The 27,607-nt window shown below is 39.5% G+C and overlaps 1 protein-coding gene across 1 annotated transcript; it reads right to left on the bottom strand.

The window, feature by feature from the left end:
- Positions 1 to 2,708: 2,708 nt before the first annotated feature.
- Positions 2,709 to 27,373, bottom strand: LOC139719413 (dual 3',5'-cyclic-AMP and -GMP phosphodiesterase 11-like). The gene is made up of 14 exons (XM_071630829.1): positions 27,369 to 27,373; positions 24,919 to 24,979; positions 22,642 to 22,689; positions 21,616 to 21,759; positions 20,550 to 20,642; positions 18,649 to 18,699; positions 17,740 to 17,886; positions 16,762 to 16,869; positions 15,586 to 15,695; positions 14,062 to 14,149; positions 9,815 to 9,915; positions 8,453 to 8,669; positions 4,738 to 4,821; positions 2,709 to 3,657 (listed from the first exon to the last, which is right to left on the bottom strand). Exons 1-14 carry the CDS (start codon positions 27,371 to 27,373, stop codon positions 3,427 to 3,429), a joined length of 1,488 nt encoding a protein of 495 aa, XP_071486930.1. The 3' UTR covers positions 2,709 to 3,426.
- Positions 27,374 to 27,607: the final 234 nt, after the last annotated feature.

The raw sequence follows: 27,607 nt of genomic DNA, 5'->3' as shown, positions 1-27,607 counted from the left end.
ATAAATAGTGAAAGCATTGAATAATATTCCTGAATATAACTTATATCATGAGTATATACAACTACAGAAATTACTGCATTGAATAAAAAGAATATGAATACTAGTACTAAAAAGTGAAGCATCACACTATAGTTCATATACTGTACTGTGCTAAAATGGCTCATTTCTATAATTTTTTTCTATTTTTGTTTCTTTTTGTTAGTGTATATCTTCTGACTTTCTTTTTTTTTATTATGGTGACCAGAATTATACTGGCTAAGATTCGGAATAAACGTAATTATGTGAATATCACACAGGTAGTATAACTACGGAAAAGTCTAGTTGAATACAATACTTAGATGGGATTAACTATAGTCATTTTGCCAATTTTAGAGTACACTTTATCTATTTCACATCTCCCTGGTTATCTATGTAATGTGAGCACATCTTAGAAATCCTTCATTCTTTTAAGAAACTCACAGACTTTATTCATGGGAAAAAGACAACAGACTGCCCAGTCCTGCTATTAACATGCTGGTTGGGATTTCAGCTGGATTTCAGTTTTCATGGAACAGTTTCATGTCACAATTTCAGCCTAATGAAAAAGAAGCCATGCAAAGCCATGACAGCTCTTCTGGTCATTGTTCAACCCAGAATGGTCTCTCCACTTTAATAGCATGGATTGAGTTGAAACGTCAACTCACAATTCACCCTTTTCAATAAAAGCACCTATTACTTTCACTGTCCTCTGATGAAAAAAAAAAATGCTTCAAAGATATACAAACCTTAATTCACACATAAGAGGACATACCATAAACATTCATTATGCTTGCATGAAAGTATTTTCTGATACTTGTGCTTCAAGAAACAACCATCACAAAAACATCACGCAGTTTGGGGGTTAAAATAGAGTAGAACAATAAGGTTCAGAAAGAGTTACTTTGATCTTAAAACCTTGTTAATAACAAGGAGAAAATAACCTTATTCCTTTTAAAAACCAATCATGACATGCTGTTTAACATGCCCAGAGCTAGCCTGAATGTAGCTATATAATAAACAAGTTTATCATGAGCTTTTTGTGTTATTGTAGTTCTATAAAATCAAAGTTACTCCTCTTCATAAGGAACTGCACTTATTGCATCTAATGTTTTTAATGCCAAACTTTAAATAGTTTCTCTTTACATACATTTTTGAAGGTAATCACATGCGGGGGTGGGCAGAGTTGAAATAATGATTTCTACCTCTGGTCATATAGCTTGCTCTGATTATCACCTCTTCCTTAGTTGTGGTTTCTTTTTTTTGTAGTAAGTTAAGTGGTACGTGAATCACAGAAATGTTGAAGCATACATAAACTACAGGAAAGCAAATGGTATAGGAAACATACCTCCAGACTTCTGTGTTACATGAGTCACTACGAGAGGAGGATTTATCACAGTAGTCATGGCTACCATACAAAAACTAGAGGGTAGAAAGGGGCAGTACGGAGGCAAGACAGGGGTAAGCTTGTATTGCAATGCGTCGCCTATGTGTGAATCATAGATGCATCTCACTCATGCAGAATTATGTTGGCAGCTATACTTCATCAACCAACAGAGGGCAGTGTTCACTAATTGCCATACTTGAAACTTGTTATTAATTGTTGGCTTTGTGGTAGGACAAAGGTGATGGTCTAAATTCACAGACACAACCTGACTGAATCCTTTGGAGGTCTCTTAATGGAGTTATCCAAGCACACAGGGGGTGAAGAGTGTTTCTTGCACCTTCTCTACACTCTGACGGGTAAACAGCATAGAGGAACTTAAACAAAGAAATGATTCATTAACCCGTTGAAGACTAGTCCCGAGTATACTCGGGCAAGTGTCTATGGGAAATGCGCGTTGTAGCAAAATCGACCTGTCCTCAATGGGTTAAGGCAGGCTGAGACAAAACGATAATAACAAACAAATCAAAGGCAGTATACACCTACATGGCAGAAGTTAATTACCTGAATATATTTGAGATAAGACATCTTTAAAATGTGTTGCAAATCAAAAGAGTCTGCAGGAGATCACAAAGGAAGTCTTCCAACACAAGTTAAGATGCTTATCATGTACCCATCTTTCCAAATAATGCAAATGAATGACATGAAGACATAAAGCTGGTCCTGAAGTAAGTGGCATTTCGTCTGATTCTTCCTGAATGCGACTATTGCTCTCTAATGCCTACACTAAGTCTCTCACCATGCTTAGACATATGAATAATTGCATGCAATATGCACTCATCATTGAGAAGAATGGTCACTCTATGATTTCTCTCTTCAACAAAAAAGCCTGAACAAAACATAACTTCTTCCCCTAAAGAGCACATCTTGCAAAATAGGCAACATATGGCCATTCCAAATGAAGTCAGCCAAGAAACAATACCCCAAATAACAGAGAAAAGAAAAAGCACAGGCAAGACAATACCAGCTTTCATAAATGATGCTCTATCTCTTATCACTATGTCACAGACAGAAGAGGAACAATATGAGGGAGAGAGAAAGATGAAGACTAATCCAGCTGAGCACACTTCATGTACCACACCATGAGGTACTACTGACTGTGAGACTGTCAGTTAGTTCACAAAGCGCAAACTCTCTTCCATCGTCTCAAGGATAACTGTCCATGCTATGGGAGCAGCAGGCGAAACCAAGCCATTCCTCGTAGGTTATACCTTTTGGGGAAAACTCAACGACAGCATTTAACCTCCTTAATGTCTTTCTTCATTGGAGAGTTACAGATCATGTGAATCTTTATGCTTGGCATTTGTTTTTTTTTGTGACACACATGTAGATTTCTTCTTTCACTTTAAAACAAATTTCCTTTGCACAACACCCTCATCGTAAAAAATATGAGACATCCGAAATAAAGTGTGTCCTTAGAGACGGGACACACTTTTAACAGTGATCTTTCCCTCTTCAATGAAAGCTTTTGTCACCAAAGAAGGACTGCGTAAAACTGAGTGAGCCCAACCCTGGTCTCACACCGGACATTGAGAACTTGTTGTGCTGTATCCTACTAAGTTTGGGAAGGGGGATGCATCCAAAGCACTTGTCTTGGTATCCAATCTTCATACACACTCCCAAGCTCACTCTTAACTGTTTCAAGGTACAAATACTGACAAATTTACTCGACTACTCTTTCAGGAGAACAATTAACATGTAATTCTTTTGTATAAATGTTGCTGTTGATATATTGGGAAAGGGTCAGGGGTCAGAAATAGTAGTGTTTTCGTCCCTTTTGCCGCCTAAATACGTCTACTGTTTGATGTGGTGTTGGTTAGTTTTGCTTTTAATCATTCGCTCAGGCCCGACTGACTGACATCCATACTGTCACATGAGGCAGACTCCATGCTGCTGTCATCCCAGGCTGCTCCCATCACTTCCTGCTCTCTCTGGACCACTTCCAATTCTCTCTCCGTCATCTGGCGTCACTTCTTCCTCAGCTGCACTCCCCCCGGCGTCGACGAAGTCGACGACGACGACAGGGATGTTGTCTCTGACTCGTCGATGTCCTTCTCCTCGGCCGATACCTTGATGCGCTCCTTCTTCTCCTCCACTAGTTCCTCTATACTGCTCTTGGCCAGTTCTTGCCAGTTGTTTCGGTTCATTTGGCACATCTCCAACAGGGGCTTCATCTGATCATTGACTCTGGTCAGGGACTGGATAGACAAAACACAAAGAGACATGTGACACTCTTTCAACAAGCTATTTACTTCCAAAATGTATCAATGGCTAACACTTGGGAACTAAACATTGTTGAATTCTACACATGACTAACCTAAAGTGGTAGTGTGGCTGGAATACTCCCTAAAGAGTCAAATGAACTGCACTGAAGGTACATGTTTGAGTGACTGATTTCGTTTCATAGAAAAGCCGGTCCTTGTGCCCAGCTGTTTGTTCGATGCAGCCACTTGTTTACAACAGGCACCTGATTTTTTTTTTTTTTTTTTTTTTTTTTGTTGCAACTAACTGCATAGCTCACACCTAACCTTAGATATAGCATCCACCTGGGGGGGGGGGGGGGGGGGGGGGGGGGCATTTCATGAAGTGCTTTGGTCAGATGTTTTTCTGACTAGCTGTTATAAGCTACTGAAATCCTTTCATCTGATTGGCTGAGAGCAAATTTGTCCGACCGATATGTCAGACAAAACGCTTCATGAAATGCCCCCCTGATTTGTCTCCCCTGGTTTACACTACACTGTGTATGACAGCCACACTATAGTCTTATCTGATGATATAATGATGATATACTTGGTACTGACAAGTTTCTTCTCTTTCTGCAGACAGTGTGTTTTAGATTGCTCACTTCTTCTTTTTGCAGCTGCAAGTTTGAACGATCCAAGGCTCTTGGTGACTTACTATGTGTCTGCCTCTCAATGCAACATTGAGGGAATGACTGAGGTGTGATAGTGCAAGTCACAGACTTTCTTATAGGACTACACTGCTAATTAATCAAAATCTCATCTCATGGTACATATTATATGGACCCATCATGGCAGAAGTGAAGACAAAGCTAAGATAGGCTCTACCTCTTAAAAGTTGAAGAAGTTACGTCGAAATTGTTCATCCAGAATCTGTCTGAAAGAAAAACACAAAGTCTGAAAACAAAAACACCCAGTGACCACAAACATGATTTGAGAAATGAGATTTGAGTTTCTGCCCTGCTGAAAATTAATGGATTGGCCTGAAATGTGTTGAGACACATGCTTAGATATGAGTTAGAAAGCCTTAATTCTCACCTCATAACATGGCAGACATATTGCATCCACAAAGCCAACTTGCATCTTGGGCAGTAGATGATGCTTCTCCCTGTTCATCATGTCCTGCAAAGCATTCCAGGATGCACACCAGAACATAAAACAAAATAAAACAATAAATACAAAATATGCCACACTGTCCACATCCGACATATCATGACAACCTCTATGATGTTAACTCTCAAATGTTTAGAGCCAGTGAAATGAGAATAACACCTTAAAACTATTAATCAAACTACCTTTGCAGTTGAAATAGCAGTGATGACTTATAGCTCTTCTGTGGTTTCTGTCATTTTCTTACAGCACATATTGCTATCAGGGCTACAAAACCTCATATCTCACAAATGTCAAATGTTCAAGAGAGCAAAAAAAAAAAAAAATAAATAAATAAATAAATAAAAATAAACCAGAAAAGCACTCTGAGAGCACAGACCTCCGCCAAGCATGCAGCTCATTTCCACCACTGATCTTGTTCTTCCATAGAGATATCAGTGATTTCCACCCATACGTACTGATAGCATTGCGTGCTGGAAGTCGCCCGATTTCCCAATATAGAAGCCTTTGTTACATCACCCTCAGCTGCACGGCGCGCCTCGCCCTAGCAGAAACTAGAGCACGCACTTTGGTGCGCGCATGCAAACCTCAAATACACGCAGCCTGAACTCCCAAGTTCACTGACCCTACCTGCCAAAATATCAAAAATCCTTCATAAATTCCCCCGAAATTCTCGGATCACTACCAAAATTTAATCATCTGTTACTTGTATCATTCTAAACCTTTCCTGCAAGTTTCATCAAAATCTGTTTGCTACTTTTTGAGTTATTTTACACACGGACAAACTAACTAACTAACTAACTAACTAACTAACTAACTAACAAACAAACAAACAAACCAACGGTAACAAAGACATAACCTCCTCCCTCGGCGGAGGTAAAGATAAAAATGACAGTCAAAGCAATATAACAAATGGGATCACCTTTCCAGGTCATCCCATTTGTTAAAGGACAAGTTTACCTTCATAAACATAAGGATTGAGAGAATGTAGCAATATTAGTAGAACACATCATTGAATGTTTGATGAAAATCGGACAATCCGTTCAAAAGTTATGAATTTTTGAAGTTTTTGTGCAGTAACCACTGGATGAGAAGACTATTGCAGTGCGTGAATAACTTAGATGTCACATGCGTACAACAAAATAAGGAAAATATAAAGAGAATTTCACAAAATTTCATCTTTTGAAAAAAGTACACATTCCCCAGACTCGTTACCGACAAATGTTATGGGTATTATTATTCCCCCTGCCTTTAGAAAGTGGCAAGTCAAGTGCTCTTTTATTATGCGAAAAAGGTGAAAATATGTTGAATTTTCTTTACATTTTCTTTATACTGTTGTACGCATATGACTCACAAGCTGTAGTAGTCTCCTCATCCAGCGGTTCCAACACAAAAATTTCAAAAATTCATAACTTTTGCATCGATTGTCCAATTTTCCTCAAACTTTCACTGATGTGTTCTACTAATATTGTTGCATTCTCTCAATCCTTATGTTTATGAAGGTGAACTTGTCCTTTAATGAGGCCAACACTAAACTTTGAAATGAAGAGATTACATCCAGCTGAAAGCCTAGCATCTCTGTGAATATGAACAGTTGAACAGTATCAAATCATTTGAATGGCAGATTAAACAGCATGAAGTAATGCTATTTTGCACCAAACAAACAACCTTCAAGACATCAATAAGAGTGACCTTACTAATACGTCACTTACACAAATTTGCACTTTGAATGACTTAATCACAATTCTCTGGTGTTTGCTACACATAAACCAACATCTCCTCAGAGATAATTCAAAAAGACAGAAAGATGGCTTTAGTCTTCATAAATACATGTCAGTGATCAAATGTTTCTTTCAATGCCCCTAATCTTTTAACAACTTTCCTCCAACTATACTATGTGTGACTTTACTTAAAATGTTCTTTATATTTATGCTTTTGTACTGTCTCAGCAAAGCTGTTTCTAGGAAATTGCTTAACCCTAAAAGGGCAGGGGGGGTTTGAATCACCCCCCCCCCCCCGACATTTTTCGAGACTATTCTGCTAAGCGAAATTTTTTGACCGCGTCGTTCACTGACTTTTTACTTGCAAATCTCACACATCTTTTGACATCATTTTCGCGAAAATCACACATACCATTACAACGCTGCACAACCTTTTATACCTGCCTGCCGGAGCGAAAATGGCTCAAAAACGTGATTTTGTGTACAAAGTCTATGCAAATAGAGTTTTCTCACCTTATTCAAAAAGATATGATTATTTTCACTTTTAACAGCTAAAATCAATTAATTTTAGCATAATTATGCTTAACCCTAACTAGGCCGGGGGGGGGGGGGGGGGGGGGCCTCCGAGGCCCCCCCTCGACGTTCCGCGCGATGTATCGCAATCGCAAAAAGCTATCGCCGCGACGTTTCATGACTTTTTTCTTTCGAGTCTCCCGCATCTTTTGACACCAAATTTGCAACGCCCGGGCTCGCGGTTCCGAAGTTACGCATAAATATGTACATGCATGTCAGACCAAAAATTGCTCAAAAACGTGAATTCGTGTACAATTTCAATGCAAACTGTGTTTACACGCAAATTTCATAAAAGCATGATTATTTTGGTGCTTTATTGATTAAAATCAATGAATAACATATTTTCTTGTTCGGAGTGATGTCGCGGACAAATTTCATCGAAAAAACAATGCAAAACATAAAGTTGAAAAAACAAGGAAATACATAAGAAAAAAACCCAATAAAATACTTAAGAATTTTTTCTGATATCACAATTTTCTTAAATTACATTTGTTAAGGACACTAAAAAGAATATTTACACAAAAAATGTGCCTGTTTTGAGCTTGATTTTGTGATTTATACCAAATAGTCTGATTTCATGCATAATTATGCATAAATTAGCATAATTTGGCATAAATGATAATTAAGATATTTTAGATTACATCATAGGCAATGTGTGTGCCAATTTTTGTCGCGATCGCGCAATCGACGGCCGAGATCTGGAGGGGGCCTGGGAGGCCCCCCCCCCCCGGCTCTATCAACTACCTAAATAGCCCAGCCTAGTTACGGTTAAAATGGGTTCTGTTAGTGAAAAAACCCCGAAAAAACAAAAGGTTGAAAAACAGAGAAATACATAAGAAATTCATAAAACACTAGAATACATATGAAATTAACTTTGATATCACAGTTTTTGTTAAGTGCATTGTTACTAATGCTACACAGAATGTTATCACCAAAAATTAGGATTCTAGGAGCTTTTATAATTTTATGCATATATTAGCAAAATTAATTAATATAATGGAAATTTCAATATTCTTTTTTACACTTTGGTAGATTACGCCACAGGTAATGCTTGTGCCAATTTTCATGGCGATTGCGCAATTGACGGCGGAGATCTCGGGGGGGGGGGGGGGGGGGGGGGGGGGGTGGTTTGATTCAACCCTCCCCCAGCCACAGAACACCCCAAAAAGCCCAGCCTGGTTAGGGTTAAAGACAATTCTATGCAATTTTTTCACGATTCATTGAAATCTGAAGGAAATAGCCTAGGTACTTGAAAATAAAGAAAGGGATAATTGAAGAGCAGTGACAGAACAGTCATTGCAAGAGACAATATATTCCAAGAATATCACAATTGCTGTACAGTTTCTTACATCAGGGACTTTGTTAAGCTGCTGGCGTTCCAAGTCGCCCTGCTCAAAGAACTCGCCAAAGACAAGGTTGGCAATCTGCTTCTGCACCTCCCAGGGCTTGGAGATGGCTGAGATGTCACAAGCTGTCATCAGCATCCCACGGAGCAGCTCTCGTTGGTCCTCCTCCGACCAGTCACACTTCTGCTCCTCCACCAGTTGGAAGAACTCACCCCGGGTCCTGGGGGGTTGGAGGGAGAAACCAAGGATCTCTGGAAATCAGATTCTTGTCTGACAACACGAGACTCTTTTCATTACTGACTTTCAACAATTGTACAAATTCAAAACATCAAGAGTGGTACAGATATCAGATGGGGTCTAGGGTAATTACCCCATGGGCAATTATCCTGGACCTTCCCCTGACCCTAACCCTAATCTTAATCCTGAACCTAATCCTCACCCTAACCCAAACTCTAACCCTAAAACTTAACCCTAACCTTAAACTTTACTCTAACGTTATCCCTAACCAGTATTTAGCTGGGGGTAGATTGCACTGATACAATCAGATGCAGTCATCCAGACTGTTAACTACAATGCGCAGGTTACTGATTGCGCCTTCTCGAGGGTTGTCATAATCAACAGCTCAATCTTGCAGGGCTGTCAACATTCACACATCTCAATCAGGGAGGTTCCAAAGTGGAATCTTGGAGCTATTTGTGTGTTACATGCATCTCAATATGGAAGAATTATTCACAAATCTGGGAGGCTTTGTATATTCTCTTGTAAGATCACAAAGAGATTTCCCATTATTTAAGGAGCCTCCTGCAGGATTACGGAGATTTGGCAGTTCTGAGTCAGGCAAAAAATGAAGACACTCATAAAGCAAGGCCAAATTTGTATCATTTAAGGTATGTAAACTTGAAAAGACATACCAAATCACCACTACAAAGGCTGAGCTTTCGCTAACACCATATCTGATTATCAAAAAAAACAAACTCTAAGGTGCATCTTGTGAGCCAATAAATGTCTCATAAAATCATGTTTCATAACGTTCATAAATGAAATGTCCAATCCAATAAAGTGGCAAATCAGACTTTAAATGATGATGATGAGGATGATGAGGATGATGGTGATGATGATGATGTGGTGTTGTTGATATTGATGATGATGATGTGGTGTTGTTGATATTGATGATGATGATGATGGCGTTGTTGATGTTGTTGACGTTGATGACGATGATGATGATAATGGTGACGATAGTGGTGATGATGATGGTGTTGTTGTTGATGATGATGATGACAATTCTTATTCAAAAAGAAATACCACGACTACTGAACATCTTGTCTACGAGATCTGAATTAGCTCCCACAGAAAAATATTACTTACTTAAAGTAAAGCGCTAGGTCTGTGGATAGGATGGCATGCTCCAGTAGTCGTATGGCATGTGCATAATCATCTGGCTGGAGATTCATGAAGATCTCATTGCCCTGAAACAAATAAGCAAAAACAAAAACAAAAAACTTTTAAAATTGTCATACAGAATAGAGACAGTTTGGTCATGATTCATCTCATTTCTTCAACAAAACTGTGTCAAAATACAACTTTTTTTAGATCTCTTATTTTGACTTTAATATGGGTTGTTCTGGATGCAGATTAACAGCTGTTAACTTGGCATTGCATTTAGGGAGAAGAATTTGGAGAGAAACTTATCTAACTATCCATTCAAACAATTGATGACTTAATTACTATTAGGTATGACATTCCATTCAATATATTGTCAACTTTCTGCAGCTTGTTTTATCTTGTATAAGTGCTACAATGATACAATGATAAATGATACTGAAGGAATGGAAAACAGCAAGAATAAAAGCTGTTCCACATATTACATCCACGGTTTAGCAGCTCACAAATGTCTGCAGTCATATGAATGCCTTAACCCTAACAAGACTGGGGTATTTTGGTAGCTGGAAAGACTAGGGGGCCTAAAGGGCCCCTGTTGCGACACGGATTGTCGCCCCTACACGGATTGTCGCCTCCTGCTCGGGGCGACAATCCGTGACGGGCGTTGGCAGCACGGATTGTCGCCCCCTACACGGATTGTCGCCTGGCGACAATCCGTGTAGGGGGCTGGCGGCACGGATTGTCGCCCGCCCTCGAAGCACATTTTGCTGGGTAATATCGTTCTGGACATAATCATTGAAATACTAACACATAACTTACATGGCTACATCCATGCAAACATGCCATGTAAAAAGTCATGGTGAGGTTTCAAGGAAGTGTGTATGTGCGCGTGCACATGATAATTTAGTGTCCGGTTGTGCGTGTGCGTGTGTGTGTGTGTGTGTGTGTGTGTGTGTGTGTGTGTGTGTGTGATGGAAGAATTTGTTTATTATGTCAGTTTTTTTGCGTATGTGTTTTTTAGCTGCGCGTTGGGAGGGATACCTAGTAAGCTGTTGCTGGCATAAACATTGATATTGATTTTATCAGCAGCTTTGAATTTGATGAGTTTGTTTGGCAGATTTGTATATGAATTCGGAGTGGAGCTTGCGTGCGGGCAGATGCTGCTTTTCTGCATACGGTCCATTATGTCTTAGTTATCAACATCAGGAAGGATGCGGTATCGGTTCGGGTGTGCGTCGGTATGTGGGAAGGGGGTTACATTTCGTTATTGCAAAAGTTTGTTATTCTGAAGGCTCATTCATCCGAAGGCTCATTCGTCCGAAGGGTCATTATTCCGAAGGTTCGTTATTCCGAATTTCATTTTTGGATCAACGAACCACTAGGTATAGGGAATTGTGTGTTTCGGATAAATGAAGCCTCGGAAAAAACGAAACTTCGGAATAACGAACCTTCGTGTGTGTGTGTGTGTGTGTGTAAGTATTTGGGTCGGTGAATGTGGGTGTGGGATGATTTAGGTTTTGTTTAATCACGGGTTGGTGGGTTGGGGATTGGATTTCTGAAGAAGGATAGTTATAAATGGTATGACGGATGTTGGTAGGATTTAATATTTAGGATAGATGTAACAGTAGGCCCTAGATTTGTTTCGGTTTGGGAGGGGAGGGGGTGGTGGGGTTTTTTATGAATGATTTCATTCTAGATTTGAGTAATATGTTTGTGTGTTTTTTTTTATGTATATGCCCTTGTAAGTAAGAAGGTGTTACATGATCCAAACCAATATATTCAAGGAATATAGGTTTGGTAGGCAGGGCCCTATAGGCCTACATGTCAAAACTTTCTCGTGAAGAAATTATTAGTAGGGTTGGTCTATAATCGAGTTATCTATGTTGAAGTGAGATTATTTGTGGTATAAATTGACAAATGGATTTGCTTTTGTTTCGAATTGCCATTTGTAACTTTTTTTGTTCATGTTGCACCCAGAATGGGTCGATTTATGAATGATTTGAATGGAATCAATAAATATCAAGGAAAAAAGTGTTGAGTTGGTTTGTTTGCATTATGAGGTTTGTTTGAGTGTTTGTTGGTGTTTGTTTGTACATTGTATTACGTATGTATTAGCGGTGTGCAATGGCAGTTCGTTTGTGCTAAAATCAAGTAACGATTGACAAATTTTTTACGGCGTGTGGAAATTATTCGCTCATGCATAAAGCATGCCAAACCTACTCTGGGACAAAGAATAGTGGTATGGACGTTCTAGTTTATAAGACTGATGGAAGAAAATGACTGCAGGGAAAAATGAACAAAGACAAATAACATTTGGGGAGGGTACCTCCCTCGTATGTATTTTCTCTCGGTCTCTCTCTCGCCTAGCCCGCCTCACCGCTGATATTTGGTTGACACACCCATACTATTTTTAGATCAACGCTGGTGTGAATTCTTTAAACACATGCTCATACACTCTGAAGGCGTTTGTATTGCCACAGTAGCGCCACTATATTCCACATACACACGTAAGCATACAGGCACACGTATACACACAAACAAACCACTACCACTATGTAACCACCACACATGCACAATTTCTACATAATTATTGTCTTTTGAGAATGAGAAGGGCGTTAAGTGGTCGTGAACACTATGGGTTTAGTTTATCATTCTCAGCCGACGATATTGTATTATTATACTCCAAACACACACACAAACACACACACACACACACACACACACACACACACAACAAATCATACACATCACATATCATGCAGCTCACAATAAACACACACACACACACACACACACACACACACACATACGCATAACTTACCAGTCATACCCATCCCACCAAAGCTTAACACTGGAGGAACCACCCCGAGCCCGGGGCGACAATCCGTGACGGGGCGACAATCCGTGTCGCAACAAATTTTTTGCCAACACGGATTGTCGCCTTCGAGGTCAAAAACTGGGAACTGCACAAGCGTCACGGATTGTCGCCAGGCGACAATCCGTGACGGGGGCGACAATCCGTGCCGCCAGCGCCCGTCACGGATTGTCGCCCCGAGCAGGAGGCGACAATCCGTGCAGGGGCGACAATCCGTGTCGCAACAGCCCCCCCCTGGAGATCTCGGCCGTGGATAGCGCGATCACCGCGAAAATTTGCACAATGGTAGTGTGCGATGTAATCTACAAGATCACATAGTTAGATTTTTCAAAATAGTCTCCTTTTATTTTATATTGATCAATTAATTATGCTAATTTATGCAAAAATCAGACTTTTTGCTATAAATCAGTAAATAAAGTTCTAAAAGTGCAAATTTTTGGTCCAAATACTCTTTGTGGCATTCTTAGCAAATGTACTTGAAAAAAAATTTGATATCAAAATTAATTTCTTATGTATTTTATTGTTTTATGAATTTCTTATGTATTTCTCTGTTTTTTGACCTTTTGTTTTTGTCTTTCTTTTCAGCAAAATTTTATGTCAGACATTTTTGAAGAACAATACTGCTAAAACAAATTGATTTCAGCCATTGAGAGTAAAAATAAGCATATTTATATGAACCATGTGAAAAATATCAATTTGCATTCACTTTGTACACAAAATCACATTTTGGAGCCATTTTCAGTCCGATGTGCACGTACAAAAAGTTACATAACATCAGAACCATACCCCCGGGCGTCACAAATTTGGTGTCAAAATGTGCGGGAAACTCACAAGAAAAAAGTCATAGAGCGTCGCGGTGAAAGCAATGCGCGTTGCCAAGTAATCGCACAAAATGTTGAGGGGGGGGGGCATTTTAGGCCCACCCCAGTCTTTTTAGGACAGACAGGGACAAGAAAGCAAACCACATAGACAAATCCAAACAAAAAACAAAAAACAAAAACAAAAAAACAAAAACAACAAAACAACAAAATCAAATAATCAAATAGAGCAGGTAAGTCATGTACACTGTGTAATCAACATTTGTTCTTTTTTTTTTTAAAACAAAGGTTGCTCCTGAACACAGGAATGGTTGCACAAGGCTTGCAAAAATTACGGGTAGCAACATATGGTGTAGATAGACTGATTTTACAGTATCAAAATGTATTTAGCAGGAAAAAGTGTGTGGAATAGCTAAGTAGCATATCCTTTGGGGAAGAAACATCCCTGAATTTGAATATATTGTAAAAATGATATTCTTATTGCAGTAAGTACATGTTCCCACTGTCCGTGAAGATATGTCAATGAAAGAAGGTCCTACCTTGCTGTTGAGGATCATGATACACTGGTCAAAGTGATGGTGCTCCATGGTGGAGGTGGAGTATAGCTGAGCTAGTGGAGACTCAATCCTGTTGGGATATCAATTAAGCACATAATGAATAAAAAATCAATCAAAATTAATCAATCGATCAATCAACCAATCAATCAATCAATCAATCAATCTATAAATTAATCAATCAATCTGCAGATAATCTAATCAGTCAATTATACACAGTTCTATCAATTAGTCACTTAATCAGTCAATCAATCAGTAAGCCACTCTTGTCAGTCACTTGGTTATCAGTCTGTCTGCCTGTTGGTCAAATCAGTAAGTCACTCTGTCGGTCAGTCAGTTAGTCCACTGACACAGTCACTGCCACACACTTTTCTTTTCTCTCTCTACAGAGATGTTCCAGATTAACCCATTGAGGATGGGCTGATTTTGCTACAACATGCATTTCCCATAGACACTTGCACGAGTATACTCGGGACTCGTCCTCAATGGGTTAAAGAGAACCTCCTGCAGGTACAGGGAGACTTAGCATGCTGTGTGACCTCAACAGCTGGCCTCAAGCTTATCAAGCTCATCTCTCATTGGTTGTTTTGACATTTTGTCTAGACATAGGTTTGATTCAAACCAATTAACTGGAGCTTCATAATACTAAAGAGGAGAGTATAACAATTAGCCTCTATATGACATGGAGTAAGAAGTATCACAACAAGTGCCTCAGAGGTCATCCTGTAACACAATAATGAGCAATGTACGTAGTGCCACATCCCTGGGTAACCATAGGATGTATCAAATCACCCAAAGAGAATACAGGGAATACTGTGGGAGAATGTTAACTATCTAATTGCCAACAAGAATGCAGCTTCATCCCTAACCTCATACAGACCTTGCAAGTGACAAATGTGGAAACAGAGTAGAATACCATGGAGACTAACTAGAGAGTTACTGCCTGTCATAGAGCCTTGAGGTTTTTAACTTGTTGTTGGTGACCAATCAAAACAAATTAATGCCACAGTGAGGAGATATGCTCAGCCCCTGGCATGATGTGTAATATGGGCATGATCCTTCGCATACCTACTCGCCTCAAGGACCTTCGATCCCGTTCACGATGTAAACAAGTCTACAAAAGGTTCATGAAAATTATTGGTCATTAAAGACATATTTCTAACATGCAGTAACATGTCTAACAATTCATATCATATTGAAATGAAATAAAAATCAATTCAATCTATTGCCAAACACATAACGGAAATGTGAAATATTTAATGAACTGGACCCTGTTGTTTAAGAGTGCAGATCAAACATAAGTCAGAAAATCAAACATGTCCCTGAATACTCAATTCTGATCGGCTGCTGACTGACTTACATTATGACTGACTCAAGTTTGATTACATACAATTTGTAATTACATTCATGTATAAGGACCCTGGTTTTCCTGATGCAAGATACTCAAGCTCATGGGCTCATATAATGGGAGATGAAATCTTGGTGTCATCCACTGCATGCTATACTTACATGACCTGGAAGTTGTTGTTGGTTCCCCTGTGGTCGAGGTCATGTGACAAGCATGCTACCATGAGAGTCATGACCTCGAGGTCAGTTAGGACGTTCTTCATTCCCCCACTCTGCCAGAATCAGAACAAGATGCAGCAAGAGTCTATCAGTCATTGTGAAGGCCATTAGGTCTTTACTTCTCATCTCATTTATTTACTTTGTGTGGATTTCCATTTTTAACTATGGGAATTAATGTCCTAATACAACATAACAGTTAAACAAATTTGAGCCGACTAATCTCACTTGTGGCTATAGTCTCAACACAGATACTTTTTTCCCCCCTCACTGAACAGGTGATCAGGGCCCCATTTCATAAAAGATAGCAACTCTCGCTAGGATGGCAACTTCTCATACTAATACTAACAGCCAATCAGAAAGCTGCATCAATCTATAGTGTTCAGGTTTGATTTATGCAAGAAGTGTTTGAAATATTCACTTTACAAACAATTACACAGTGTTTTTAGTAGAGCTATTGAAGATGCCCGTAAAACATTTTTAATCCCGAAGCAAAGAGGGAACTTGTTCCAAACACTGACACAGATTTCTCTCATGGCAACAGTGATACATACAGACAAACACATCTGTTTCAGTTAGAAGTCTTCATAAAAGTAAGCCACCACACTGGAAACATCGCCTGGAAGAACAGGCATGTTCATTGTATCTTTTATTTTTTCTTCATATTTCTATGTTCTCACATTTACTCAAGTAAAATGTCTGTAATTCAGCCAGCGGGCTGCTAGAGACGTTGCCAAATAAAAAGTACCTTTTCATACAGAGTGGGGTGCATGTAAAGCCCATACAGGATTTTAGAATCTTGTAGATAAAAGTTCTTTTTCATTGCCAACAGAAAAGGCAGTTTGATCAAAGATTCAAAACAAACTATTCTTGTGCCTCCTGGTACATACAAGAATCTATTTGAGTGAATATTTGAGAGCTTTGAGAGGGTTCGCATAAAAAGACAGCCACATACTTTCCTATAAAAGTCTTCCATTGGATTCTCAACTGCGGATCACTCTGCCACCGTTCCCCTTTCCAATAACTCAATCAATGAAAGATGACATGGTAACCCCTGTACCCACTACCTTCTGACAGAAAAGCAAATATTAATTCAAAAAGGATCTGCAGCAGGGATCTCACCTTGATAATGGCAAACATTGTCTGGGCCACAGTGAAGGCATGCCTCCAGTTGTGGTACGTCACGTTGCGATAGTTCTTCCTCACGCTGAGAAGCCATCTGCACATCGTCTGAGATAACACAAAATGAAGACAGTGTCAGTAACAACCTTAAAAAAAATGTCCATCTAATGTTGATATGTGAGCTCTCACAGTGTTCTCTTCCCTTCTCTCTCTTTAGTTTTCATCTTTTCTTTTCTCTTTTGTTCCTAAGATATAAAGCAGAGCTTGATGCTATCCGTTTAATTTGCTGGCCAGTTCAGGCCACACAAATCTTTTAAATCTGAAATTTTGGTGACCCCCCCCAAAAAAAACATAGTGGCCCAAAATAAACAGAAACATCACAATCCATTTTGAATGTAAGTGCCTGATCGGCCAACAAAAGATAGCCTTGTTGGAAATTTGGCGGCCTGACATCAATCTTCATTGGCCGTGGGCCATCAGGCCACCTCTATTGTCGAGCCTTGTATGAAGGCTGGATAGACAGCAGTGTTTGCTGGACTTCAGTACCAGGCTAATTTGGATCACAGCAGAACATATTGACAAGTGTCATTTGAATACCATCATATCATCAGTAGGATCCAAAGCAGAAATGATTTAGACTAAAAGTTCTTCCTTTAATTTGGATGAATTCTGAAGATTCAAAAACACAGCCTGACATAAAAGGGGAACCAAATTGTGATAAATTATGCACTTCATGGTAGGACACGGAAGCCCATGCAAACTCAATTGCGTGGTAGATTTAAAGACACCTGTATGTCTGTGTCCAATCACAAAGAATATTGGATCATTCAAAGAGAGCTTCGTAAGAGCACTCACCATCAGCTGTATAATTTGGTCACAGCAAAACAGAGGGTTCACTTGTTACAAAACAGACTACCTATACTACCTGCCAATACTACCTGCCATTAAAAAAAAAAAATGATCCTCACTCTTTCTAACCTCATAGTTTATCCTAAACTTGTTGAGCAGGTCTAGGTCCAGGAACATCCTAATTGCAGCCAGTAGTGTCTCATCCTCGGTCATCCGCAGCTCACTGAAGGAAAACTTGAGGAGTCCAAGCTCGTTGCTGGTAGGTACCACTAGTTTCTGCAAAGAGTGCACAAGATATTATTTCATAATTCAAATGACTGCATCCTATTCCTGGTAAGAGAGTACATTAATCTTCACACCTTCATACTATCATTGTTATCTGTCTTGTTCTTCTTGCTTCCGATCTTTTTTTCTCTGTGCTTTATTCCCTAATTCTCCTTACACGGGCTGTATTCTCTCTTCCCCTTCTTATATCAATCTGTACCACTAAAAAAAACCTTAAAATGTTGCTCTTTTCAGCTTGATACTTGGTATGCATCAACCTGAATCAAATTAGAACTATCTAGCAAAATGATTACATAGCAGGTCTCACATGGAGAATACTTCATCAATAATGTTACTTCAAAAACTTTGCCATCATGTATAGAGACAATAGAAAATAGAAAACTATAGAACAACTCTGCCTGCAGAATGTCAAACTAACGGCTGGTTTGGCCTACAGTTTTAAGAATCTTGGTTCTGTTATATGCACACTACTTCTACTAAAACATTTGCTGATCATGGAAACATGTGATTCATCAGACACATAGTTAAGAATACAATCCCATGCAGATGGTGTTTATATTACTCTAACTCATTTGTTGAGATGTTCTCCTCTTTTGTCTTTTTTGATTGCAAGTAGACATGTGATTGGTACAGAACAGGTTAATCCCACATGTTCTGTGTCTTCTCACTAGATTGGGCATTCGAAAAACAAATAGCAGACAAAGTGGGCATTACACAGACAGGTTTACAGATATTAAGTGCAGGATGAGTTACCTTTATCCTTTGTGCTTCTTCTTGTGGCGCTGTGGCATGGTAAGATAATGTCTGAGGAAATAAACAAAGTGAACCCAATTTTGATTTACAACACATACATAATCAAACATTTCTTCAAATATTCACCATAATACTCCTGATTATGTTTTTCTATCATTTTGACTCAAAATGAACCACTGAGCTACTGTTACTTCTGATTAAAACTATGCAATGGAAACACCATCTCTTCTACTTTAGATAGTGCTACAATAAGTGTAATACAAACAGAACATAAGAATGACTTCTAGCAAGGCATTTCTGCATCATAACTCTTAAGGGTGTTTCTCACTGAGCGGCGAAAGTTTGTGAACGTAGTTATTTTTGGTATTGTCAGGGTTCTAAACAGTTGCAATCAAATTCACAAATAGTTTTCATTGTTGCAAACAGTTCTTCTTGTCACAAAGAAATTTCGATCATGTTCAAAATTTTAAGATTTCATGCTTAAAATTCACTGAAATTGGCTGCGCTGGCAAACATTCGCTGCTCAGTACGATACTCCATTTAGAGGCTTTGTATGATGATGATGGAGAATCAAATAGGCCTAACAAAGTACATCTGAATCCTTCTTTAATGATACAAGCAACAAATGTCATTGCAAGACAGTTCTCTCCTATCATGTCATTTATCCCTTTAAAACTGTCAACAGAACAATCGTCATATTACATTACGAGTGGCAGAAAGATGTAACAGAGGATTGGAGTTACCCGTAGCACCTGCTACTTCCAATATCTACGAGTGAAGAGTCTAATAAAATGAGATGCACACTACATCACATAGAATTCACTTCACACAAATATATATATTCATCATGTCTGAAGCTCTGACAGTGACTGTCACAGCAACCATCATCACTTCATGCATCTTCTCCTGAAGCTAAGGGGGAAAGGGGGGGGGGGGGGGGCGGGGAGATGACAGAAAAAATCCCAGGCTTTAAATTAAGATCTATCCTTGCCATGATGTAATCTGATTTGTCCTCAGTCTTTCACTGTTAAGTTCCCCCCCCCCCCCTCGTTCTCCCTTTAACACTTCTGCCTGCAAATCAAATAGACAGAAGCCTGTCTATTAGATTCCACACACACGAGCTGCTACATCTAGGGTGTTGGGGTTTGGGAGGGGTAGGGTGTATTATACTGTGGATGAAAGACAGTGTTTTAAATACATTGGAAGCTTATGTAAACTGACTGAAAGGAATCAATTGTACAGTGATACACATTGACATCAAATATTATGAGCCGATTGTGGAACATAATTTCCATGCTTTGTGCCAACAGATAAGAGTGTGGGTTTGTATGTGTGAGTGAGAGGGTGGCGTGAGGGAAGGCATGTTGTATATCATGTAGCTATGTGTTTGCAGAGGGATTGGAAATCTTATAATCACATACAGCACATGTCAATATTTCATGATTGTAGCATATGCTCATATGTTGTATCTCACTGGAATGGAGCAGTTCCCTCAAAACTTTAAAAATTTACCGCTATGACATGTAGAAGTTACCTATCAAAACCATTTACCATACAAAGAAACACTTTTTGTCGCTGCAAATGAAGACTTAGTGTCGCTTTTCCTTCTGTGCTCTCCCCTAGCAAAGAGAATATACATGATTGTTCACATAAGACACTCTTCAATCTCTTGTTTAAATCGTTATAGACCATCTCTCTATTCTTTATATTATCTAGGATAAGACCAATGTTGTTTATCTCTGACATTCATATGGGGCAACAAAATTGATAGATCCAAGCAATTACATCAAAATCGCTGTTGTAATGTCAACTTACCACATGGTACTGCACCCTAGGTCACAAATATTTCTATTTTGAAAAAAAAAAAATGATACAAGACCAACAGAAGATTAGATTCTTACCTCCAGAGCGACCCGTTGCATAGCAACAGCTCGGCACACCTTTTCGTACATCTTGGTGTTGTGAATGCCCATCCCACAGAATATTGCAAATGCCTAGGAGGGGGAAAAATACAGGGAGGACTTATCAAATGCAGAATGTGATAGAAATAGAGGAATATATGAGGGGAGAAAGATGAAAATGAGATTGGAAGAATAGATTCCAGTTTCAAGATGAGGGACAGTATAAAGAATAGAGAAAAAAAGAATGGCACAACTGACTGACAAATCGTCCTTCATCGACGTAAACACAGATTATTCTGCGTCTGAGTAATAGCCAAGATTAAATAATCATGGGCACAGATACTTGCATGGGACTCAAACCAATGACCTCCTGATTCCTATACTGGCATCATATCTACCAAATTACTAAGCTTCTGCTCAATGGCCAGGGACAGTTCTTATCCCTTCTATTTAGCGGGTACTGCAGATTTATGAAAATTAATGATTTTAGTGTGAAGACATTTCTTATTGCATCTGGTTGACAAACTTCCCATCACTGATGTAAATAAACACCAGTTATTCAGTGTTTGAGTAATAGCCATGATTAAAAGTCATGGGCATACGTATACTCAGGTACTGTTATTTGTTATTTCATCAAAATACAAATTTTGTAATTGTTATGGTGAATTCAAATGTAAAACGAATACTTGTTCCTCAACACAGGTTACCCATTTCAGTGAAAAATCCTGCCTGATATAGCAGTTCACTACATACATGAAACGTTCTCTGTGTTTAATGACTGTAATCACTAGCAAAGACTAATACGACCTGGCAGAACACCCACCTTTTAAGTACTGTGTCCCAGCTGTGCACACGTATGCTGAAAGCATGATATATATTGCGGCAGGCGTGAGCTGGTCACCATATATACCATGCATTCGCCATATGCGTGCACACACGGGACATCGCAGTAATGGCGGATTTTGCCGTCAGCTTGGATTGGTCCTTACCATCCCCAGACTTAAGGCCGATATGAAAGATTGTTTGCCCACAAGTGTTGGTGATGTGGTGTGTGAATGCAACTCACCTCAAACATGTCCTCATCATTCTTGTTAAAGGCTGAGCCATCCAGCTTGTTGACCAGTAGACTGACGCCCTGAATCGCTCCGCTTGCGTTCTTGATGGGCATACACAACATCTCATGCGTACGAAACCCTGTTTCCGAGTCTACCTGTTAACCCACATAGAGTAAGTGAAGATATGTCATAAACTTGTCTGTGGAGAAAAACACTTGAGCAGTCCCAGTTTACATGAAGCAATAGAAGTGGAACAACTGTCCTGTGCCCACAGAAGACCAGGCATCTGAGATTAACTAAAAGACTGAACATGAATCTTGCAGAGAGCATAGGAACCTAACACCCACAGTTGATCTTTTTCTTTTTTTCACTTAATGTCCTTAATATACTTACTCTAGTGTGCCACATCTTTTTTTTTTTGTAATCATTTCAAACTCTACATTTGTTCAGCACATCTCTAACAACTTATAACTTTGTTCATCATAAAACTAATTCATGTGTCTCACATACAAGTGTATACCACTGCTCAAGAACTGTAGACGATTCTCGAAATCTTTACAATTTCTTCATGTACATTGTATCTCCTGGTTTTATTAGAAAACACCGTGACAATTATTTCTCTAGTAATGGCCGCTGCATGCTCATGAATGGAATGATAATGATAAATATCATGGCATACCTTGGTCACAGTTATCAAAGGCATCTTTCAGAGTTACTTTGGTTTGAGGAAACAATTTAAGGCCAAAGTCAGATTACTATCAGCACATCCTTATATAGTGATGCAGCACACATCCCAAGCTACCATTATTCATCCATGAAATCTGATACATTACACAAAGCTGTGAGGCAAATAAGTGTCATTGTCTGTTAAATGCATGTCAATGGGTGGAATGATTTTTCAAATCAGCACAGCTTTCATATCATTGTCTTGCTAGTGCCACTAATAAATAGTTTAATTTCAGAGGGTCTCAACTTATGGAAATTTGCTGGATTTGCACCAGTTTGTTTGAGATTCTTACATCAAGAGATATTCTTACCTTTGGGTCAAACCGTGGATCCTTGTATGCATCTGAAATGTTCAGAGTCTGTACGACACAACCAAAAGCAAACAAAATACAGACAACGATGACTAAACCATACATGAAAGAGATATACATATGACTTACTTTCATAAACCCACAATTGAACTTTGAATTCTCTCTAAAGGAATAGTCAATTCATAAGTTATTTAAAGTTAGATTCCCTCAAGAGTTATGCTCTCTTGGTCATTTTGAGTATGAAGGAAACAAAAGAGTTCTGTAACAAGGACTTGGATTTCACATGATTGAAATGGTGACTTGGCTGCCATAGACATTATGGCAGATCATGCACAGATAGTCAAGTGCTAATGACTTAAAATCATTTGTCCAATTTGCCTTCTAGGTTAGGGCTAAAATTTTCATTAACAATACAGAACACAAACAAAGCATCAAAAGTTGAGGTTAATCTAAATTTTGTACACCTACTCTGTCAAATTTCTCTATCTTACTTCACACTTCCCAATAATACTTCACTTTGGTTTTTTTAGACTCAAAGTAATGTATCATCTCTATGCTTATGACCATGTAGCAGCATGTGAGCAGAAATAAGTACGACCTTAGAATGTCTATAAATACATGCATACTTGTGGACAATGAGAAAGAATGAGATACAATATGCCCTGATTCCAAAATCCCTACAATCAATCTCAAATTCCCACAATTGACATTGAGTCTACTGCAACCACCAATCATATGGTTGATTGTCATTTCTGGGCTAACCACGCTTCTTTTGGATACATGGATCACCTGATTTGGACACCAGTGGCTTAACCTAAATCCGGCTTACTGCTGGAATCAACCTGCTACCCAGGCAGAGGTAGATGCCAGGCAGAGCGGTATGTTTTAGCTCATCACATCCCTGTTTACGCCATCCCAGTTTACGCAAGCTTCTCTTGCGTGCTAGTGTTTAGAATTCGAGGCTGTTCATTACAACTGCCTGTTTATCAAGATATGACGAGGGAGATGACACTGTTTCTCACTATCATTTGGGAATCTCTTACCACAATCCTACAGCCTTCTAGGCTGCTTGTACCCCACTCCTACCCCTTCCCTTCCCTTACCCCACTCCCACCATTTCCCTGTCCTTCCTATCCCCTTCCCTACCCATATTCCCACTCCTTTACCTCCCCTTTTCCTTACCCCACTCCTACCATCCCCTCCATTTCTCCTACGCCCAATCCCACCACCCCCTCCACTCTTCTACCTCCTTTCCCACTGTCCCCTTCCCTTCCTCTTCCCTCTCTTCCACTGCCCTCCCTGTCCTTATCCTTCTCACACCATCCCCTTCCCTTTCACCACCTATCACCCATAATCATCTTCCCTTTAGTTTCCCTAATACCAGCTCTTGTCATTCTTCATCTATGCCAAACTCCACCCAGCCTCTCCCTTCTTCATCTACTCCTCTCCCATTAGCCCCTTCCTTCCTCTACTCCCACTTCCACTAGCCCCCTCCCTTCTTCATCTATCCATCTCCCAATAGCCCCAACTCCCTCTCTTCCCCCTACTCTTATGTTTAATGCCACTACCTCTACCCACCCCTCCCCAATCACTTCCATCCCGTTCCCCTCCCATTCTCTACTGCCAGCCCCAAGATGGTCATGACGAAATCACTGCACTTCATGTTCTCCTCAACAGCCTGTGGTATAACACTGGTTGGCATGCATTGTCCTTTTGCAAGGTACAGAGTATGCTCTCGTCTAACATTCTAAATCCCACATTAACATATATCATAATTTTTTGTACATTTTGGTAAAGACTTAACACAGCTAAAAATACAGAATACAAGTTCAGATATGTTAGCCATCATTGACAGCTACCCATAAGATAGATGTCCCTCAAGGCTTGCCTGTGAATTTAACATTCAGTCAGAGCACAAAGACTACATTTGAACAGTGTCAAGAGAATATAAGATTTGATCCCATGGTGAACAGCTTGTAGATTCAGTCCACTTTTATGCTAAAAAAGCTGACTCATCTCATAAGAATGGCACTGGACTTGATTCAGAGTCATATCAAAAAGAATATGAGAAATTTAATGTTTATTTACAGAGAAAAACACCAACAAAAAAGAAAGCAGTAAGGTGAAATGTTGTTTCTAAGGCCAAACAAGGACATTGTTAGATCCAAAGCGTGACACGTTGCTCTGATTTAAATGAAAGGAACAGAAATAGATGGCAACAAATTTCTAACAAGTCTCTGACAACAGACATACAGAAAGAATCAAAGCAGTACCTACCTCCCCTGTTGTGGCCACATACCCTGTGATGCCAATATGGATTGGAAAGCGACAGCCGTTACTGCATGGAGAGAACAAATGCAATGAAAATAGACAAATCCAATAATGATTCAGATGACAACACCGGCAATAAACAAAAACACTAACATAGTGACATATTCTTATGTGTTAAGTTTGATTGACGACCGACAAGAACTTATTGTAGCTTGCTTGAGGAAAGTCTGGGATTTGGTTTGTATTTTTGAGTCTTTTTTGTTTTTTTGTTTCATTTTGTTGTGTTGTAGTTGTTGTTTATTAACTGTTTGTTTTTTTTTGCCGGCAACAGCTGTTAAAAGGCTGTGCAGTCCTTTGGCACTGACATAGGTAAACTTGGCAAAAAAACCCAAACACCGATACATGGAATTTGAACACACTCATGAGTTGGTTTCTGACAAGTGCACCGTTGATGCACTGCGTTGATATCTGTGGTACAATGAGCAAGCTGAAGTATAGGAAGCCTGCACTAACTGTGTACAGGCTATGCTGGAGTCATTTATTAGGTACTCATAGCAGTCATGTGGGAGCTGAAAATGGTTTCTAACTTATGGAGAATCTAATGGTACATGAAATGCCTTTTATGTGTGAAACCATTATCCTCTAGAAAAATTAACAATTTGCCACATATTTCGAGGAGCTAGATGCAGATTTCGCAAACAGTCAAGTCACATGACCAACTCGATGAAATTATTAGTGATGTATAAACACAGAGTAAAGATTAGGCTCAGGATCTGTAAGCAATTCAATCATCCAGCTGTAAGACTGCAGCTGTTTTCATTGGATATGTGAACCATTTGCAAAGGATGCGAATGTCAAAAAAATGGCAAGGTCCAACGTTTGTATGTTAAGCTGAAAAAGATCGCAAAACCAGCATTGGGATAAGAAGCATCATCAAATGTGACGCGCTACAACAAAAGGATCCGAAAGTCGGGGGAGGACAATTTTCTGAAAATGGCATGACATAATTTCCTTACTCTTCTACTTTAATTTCATATAGAACACAACTCATAACAGTACTCTGTTGCGGAGATATCGATGATTTTATTAGCGCATGTCAAGTGGTTGAGGAAATCAGAGTTTCGAGAAAAACACCTTCAAAGTTTTCCTTCCGACGCTTTCATGAACAAGGGGAGGCGAGACAGTTTTCACCGCATGGCAATAGAAGGTATGCTCCTAGCAACCTCTGCGATGTTCATTCAAGCTTAGCACCAGCGGTCTACGCACGACCAATCAGTAATCAGGATGCCACGCACTGACCAATAAGATCACTCCTTCATTTCTATAGGGGCGGAGTCTAGCTGCGGCGCTAAATCCAAATCTTCGGACACGTTTCTGTCACGTTGAAAGTCGGAAAATCAAGGCCCAGAAAATCTCTGATTTCTTGCCTTTCCTTTGATGATTTAGCTTCAAAATTTCGGCAGATGATAGACAAAACATTAGACTACAAAATTAGGCCAAAAACAGAAATCCAATAGTTTAGACCAATTTTGATGATGTGACATCAAACTCGTTTTTCTCGGCTCAGCCGTCAGCGACTTTAGGATCCTTTTCTTGTAGCTCGTCACAAATGTTCATGGGCGTCATTTCTGGTTGGTGGGAATTTGAAACAATCTTTCATGTGTGTATTTATGTAGGTAGGTAGGTTTCTATTTTTCTGCTCCAGTATCAGAACAGCTGTGTGAGGTAGTAAAACTATGTCTCCTGTTAGTCAAGAGAACCCTGTACAGGAAGTAGAGATGGTGCACATACAATCACTGATAACATTGTACGCTAGTCTAGATGCATATCTTTGTGAGATCTTACAACGGCATATTTATCATTTGAGATTTGTATTGTGTGTATACATATCTCCAGTAACACATACTGACAGCCACTGATTATAAGGAGTTGACTGTAGAACACGATTAATTAAATCACATATTTTTCTTGCACAAGCGTGACTGAAGTAAAAGGGGTAGATATGTTGCAGTTTTCAAAACATGCAACAATGAATCTCAACTTCTCTAATGAAATACATTCACAACAAGGGTACATTGCTCCTTTAAAGGCTCATGGAGGTGATACATCATGTTTGTGATACATCATGTTTAGTCCTCCCATGTCATTGAAGGCTAATGATTCAGGAGGCACTGACGGCATTGCTTGGGGATACCCCAAACATGATAGCATGCAGTATGGCTTTCCAGGCTTCTTGATACTCTAAGGTCTCGAGCTGCCCTGCCCCTTCTCAGCCATACTAATTGCTGAGGTGTACTGCTTGATCAGTCCAGAGACCACTTTTCCTCTGAACATTGATGAAATGAGTAGGAGTAAATCAAGATTTATGAAGGAATCAAAAGCAGAGGACCATCATCCATCAAATTGTCATGAAATCTACAAGTGATGATCCCTCTCCATGCCTGCTATTCACTTGCCTCATGTTGGCCACATTCTCATACAGTGTGAACTCATCTCTTGTGAAACATACATCATACTCGAAACATACTTTAAGGGTATCTTGGCTATCACCCTTTCTTCCCATTTCCTACCCCTCTGCTTTCTTCTACCCCCTTCCCCTTTTTCCTATCCTCATCTTCTTTTATTTTCCTTTCTCTTCATCTTTTGCCATCCTCCTCCATCTCTCATCTTCCATCGCTATTTTCTCCATCTCTTC

This window comes from Diadema antillarum, unplaced genomic scaffold, assembly GCF_040938485.1.
Source record: "Diadema antillarum isolate AM-2024a unplaced genomic scaffold, OU_Dant_1.0 scf00000110, whole genome shotgun sequence".
Taxonomy (NCBI): Eukaryota; Metazoa; Echinodermata; class Echinoidea; order Diadematoida; family Diadematidae; genus Diadema; species Diadema antillarum.
Note: the sequence above shows the minus strand (reverse complement) of the source record. Positions and strands in the feature narration are given on the sequence as shown.

What these genes read in the sequence shown, in the direction of transcription:
- LOC139719413 (XM_071630829.1), bottom strand. An exon ending in CAATGTTTGCCATTATCAAG is followed by an intron (nt 15,696 to 16,761) that starts GTGAGATCCCTG and finishes TGATTCTGGCAG; the next exon opens with AGTGGGGGAATGAAGAACGT. An exon ending in AGCTTAACAAAGTCCCTGAT is followed by an intron (nt 4,822 to 8,452) that starts GTAAGAAACTGT and finishes AATGCTTTGCAG; the next exon opens with GACATGATGAACAGGGAGAA.